A 3,709-nucleotide genomic window follows, 5' to 3' on the forward strand; every position below is an offset into this window, starting at 1 on the left:
CATTTTGAATTTGTGGCCCAGGAAAAATTAAGTTATCTAAGCTTACATTTCCTTATATAAAATTAGGATAATTACAGCAGTTTCCCAACACTTTGTTGATATGTTGCATCTAGTTTGATACTTGGCCAGAGTTAACACCAGCACAGCCTATTATTTTATACTAGAGGCCCAATGCATGAAATTCATGCAAGGGGCTCGGCCCTCGCAGCTGTGAGGGCTTGCCTCCGCGGCTTGCCTCAGCCCTCGCCGCCCCAGCTTCGTCTGGAAGGTTGTCCAGAAGGTCGTTCAGCTGTCCAGTCTAATTAGCATATTACACTTTTATTATTATAGATGGATTTTATCTAATATAAACACACAAAAAAGTAAAACAAACAAATGATGCAGAGATGAAAGAGGAGGATGAAGGGAAAGGTGAGGAATCCAGGACACTTCTCCGAGCTTAGTTTCCTCATCTGTAGGTGATAATAATGTCCCCAGCCCCCAACTGGCATGAGTAATACATGGATTAGTTACATAAAACGCTTATGAGCACAGTAGGCACTCAAAATAAATGTTAATTGTCTTCTTTTCTATATAAGTGTCCAAACACGTTTGTCCCCTTTATTACCTTTATTTCTATGACTGTATGGTTTGTGGCTCCAGCCAGACAACCTGTTCTTACAGGGGCTTCTCCCACTCCTCGCTGCGTTTGGCAGGCTGCTCTATGGTCTGGGATGCTGTCCTGCCTCCAGTGGGAAAGACCAGTCCTTGGGCCACAGCCACAAGATCACCTGAGAGCTGATTCTGTGGGCCCCACCTGCTGGTCCAGGCCCTGGGGATGTTTATTCTGGGTGAATCCAGGCCTGTGTTTTTATAATAAGTGCTCCAGTGCTGATCGTGCACATTGAAGTTTGAGATTAATGTTTTTGTTTGTTTTGTTTTAAACATGTTTTTATTGATTTTTTTAGAGAGGGAGGGAGGGAGAGAGAGAGAGAGAGAGAGAGGAGAGAGAGAGAAACATCGATTGGCTGCCTCCTACATGCACCCTACTGGGGATTATTGAGCCTGCAACCCTGGAATGTGCCCTGAGCAGGATTCGAACCAGTGACCTCTTGGTGCATGGGACAATGCTCAATCCACTGAGCCACACTGGCCAGGCTAGACTAATGTTTTAATGTATTCCTGTCTTGACCATCTCTTCCAGGATGTCTGCTCAGACTCCTCCCCTGAGAAGCACTCTGACACCCAAAGTGCCCCTTATCCAGGTCTGAGGTTCTGAGTGTCTGGGTCAGAGTTCCTTAGGTTCCGCTGAGTCTTCTCTCTCCCAATGGATGGGGGAACACCCAGGGACAATCTCTGGCCCTTCTCTCATCACCCTGGTTCTTCTTCCTTCCCACCTCCCTGAGTGTAGGTTCTCCTGCGAAGCTGTAGGAAGCAAGACACTTTAGTAAACATAGATTGGCTGCCTCCTACAGGCACCCTACTGGGGATTATTGAGCCTGCAACCCTGGAATGTGCCCTGAGCAGGATTCGAACCAGTGACCTCTTGGTGCATGGGACAATGCTCAATCCACTGAGCCACACTGGCCAGGCTAGACTAATGTTTTAATGTATTCCTGTCTTGACCATCTCTTCCAGGAGGTCTGCTCAGACTCCTCCCCTGAGAAGCACTCTGACACCCAAAGTGCCCCTTATCCAGGTCTGAGGTTCTGAGTGTCTGGGTCAGAGTTCCTTAGGTTCCGCTGAGTCTTCTCTCTCCCAATGGATGGGGGAACACCCAGGGACAATCTCTGGCCCTTCTCTCATCACCCTGGTTCTTCTTCCTTCCCACCTCCCTGAGTGTAGGTTCTCCTGCGAAGCTGTAGGAAGCAAGACACTTTAGTTGTAAAGTCCTTAGAATACTTTCCGTCTACAAATACTTGAGAGAACTTAGCTTCTCTCTTTTCCTACCATTCTACTTAGGACTTTTTGCAATGGTGTGGAATTTGTACTACTGTGTCATATCAGCCTTTGCTTTTCCCATACCATTTCACCCCACAGGGCGTGCTAGGTGTTGGCTGGTCCCCACCCCACCCTGACAAGTGACCATGGACCCAGGAGTCGGCCCAGAGTCATCTCTCACCGTCAATGAGCAGGTATCTTCTGGGGCAGGAAGAGGTGGGGGAGTGAGGTTGATGGGCCAAGGAGTGTGAGGAAATAGGAAGACCCCATAAAGCCCCTCATTGTCTGTTTCTTTCTTTTTAAAAAAAAAATTTTTTTTAATATATTTTATATATTTGTTTAAACTATCAGTGATGATTATTCTTCAGCAGGTGGGAAGTCTGTGTCCTGGGGCCAGAAATGGAGAAGGGTAGGAGGACATACAGAAAGTCCATCAGGCAATGACAACTTGAAAGAGGTGGCACCTGCCTGGAGTCTGGCGACTTAAGAACAGGACCAGTAATACTTGTGTGCAGAAGGGCGTGTGGTGTTTCTTCACAGTAGGTACCAAAGCTGTGTAGACCAGGGTAGTAGTGATAAGAAATGGGGGGATTCTGGGCATATTGGAAGGGAGAGCCAGCAAGATTTGCTGAAGGAATAAGCATGAGATAAGGGAGAAAGCAAGGATGATGGCAAGGTTTCTGGCCTGAGCATCTGGAAGGATAGAGCTGCCATTTGCCGAGATGGGAAAAGCAGCATGCAGGTGGAGCAGATTTGCGGTGGAAATTAGGAGTTTGGCTTTGAACTTGTTGAGTATGAGATGACATGAGCAAACAGTAGGCCATTGGACATATGAGTCTGAAGTTCCCAGGTGAGGTCCAAACAAGATTTAGACTTGGCTGGTTGTCAGACTGGGGAAGAGGGGAAGATTGGATTGTCTGCCCCATTCGGCTCAGCCCCAGCTACCAGTCTATACCTATCTCTTGCTTCCTGTCCTTACGGTCTATTTGAATGTGGCAGCTGTGCAGAAGGTAAGTGGATGCACAACTTAAATGTAAAAGTGGTGTGGAGCTGAAGGTATTGATGTCTACAAACGGCCTAGCCTGTGAGAATTATATATAAAATGGGAAAGGTAATTTCCCATAAAAAATGTGACTTTCTACCAATTGAATACTGCTAAAACTAATTTCAGCTCAAGCAGCCATTCTTTGGACTCAACTAATTTCATGCAGAGTACCTCCACTCCCCAAAATGACTGGATAATGAGAAGGTGTTTTACACCTGGAAGACCTCAACCACATTAAGTGTTAAGGGAGTGAGTAAAACCACAGACATGAGTCTGAATTAAGTTCCATTTTCCTCTCCATGGCACAAGACTCTTCATACATAGAATTTCATACCTGAAACACATGCCACTCTAGAACAGGGGAAAGGGACCACACAGACTTTATTGGGTAACCCTTCTGTGCATCCTCCACCACTCTGTACTCATCTACCTGACGCTGAAACCACACTTTTTATATCCTTGACTCCCATATAGACTGTAGGCGGTGGCAACCTCATCTCCATCTCCTCCTCCTCCTCCTCCTCCTCCTATTCATACATAATTTCATACCTGAAACACATGCCACTCTAGAACAGGGGAAAGGGACCACACAGACTTTATTGGGTAACCCTTCTGTGCATCCTCCACCACTCTGTACTCATCTACCTGACGCTGAAACCACACTTTTTATATCCTTGACTCCCATATAGACTGTAGGCGGTGGCAACCTCATCTCCATCTCCTCCTCCTCCTCCTCCTCCTCCT

The 3,709-nt window shown here is 46.6% G+C and overlaps 1 protein-coding gene across 4 annotated transcripts in view; it reads left to right on the plus strand.

The window, feature by feature from the left end:
• The first annotated feature begins 346 nt into the window (after positions 1–346).
• The window catches only part of POU6F1 (POU class 6 homeobox 1), a 25,000-nt gene continuing 21,637 nt past the window's right edge, over positions 347–3,709 (plus strand). For 3 of the 4 annotated variants that reach the window (XR_001512754.1, XM_006757073.2, XM_006757075.2), the window contains exons 1-2: positions 348–411; positions 2,020–2,114. Coding sequence is in view for 3 of the 4 variants with exons in the window: in XM_006757073.2 (XP_006757136.1) it covers positions 2,067–2,114 (48 nt within the window). In the remaining variant the exon portion in view is untranslated. Of the gene's footprint in view, positions 412–2,019; positions 2,115–3,709 lie in introns of all 4 variants that reach the window. The other variant, XM_006757074.2, reaches the window with a different exon arrangement.

This window comes from Myotis davidii, unplaced genomic scaffold (genome assembly GCF_000327345.1).
Source record: "Myotis davidii unplaced genomic scaffold, ASM32734v1 scaffold233, whole genome shotgun sequence".
NCBI classification, from domain to species: domain Eukaryota; kingdom Metazoa; phylum Chordata; class Mammalia; order Chiroptera; family Vespertilionidae; genus Myotis; species Myotis davidii.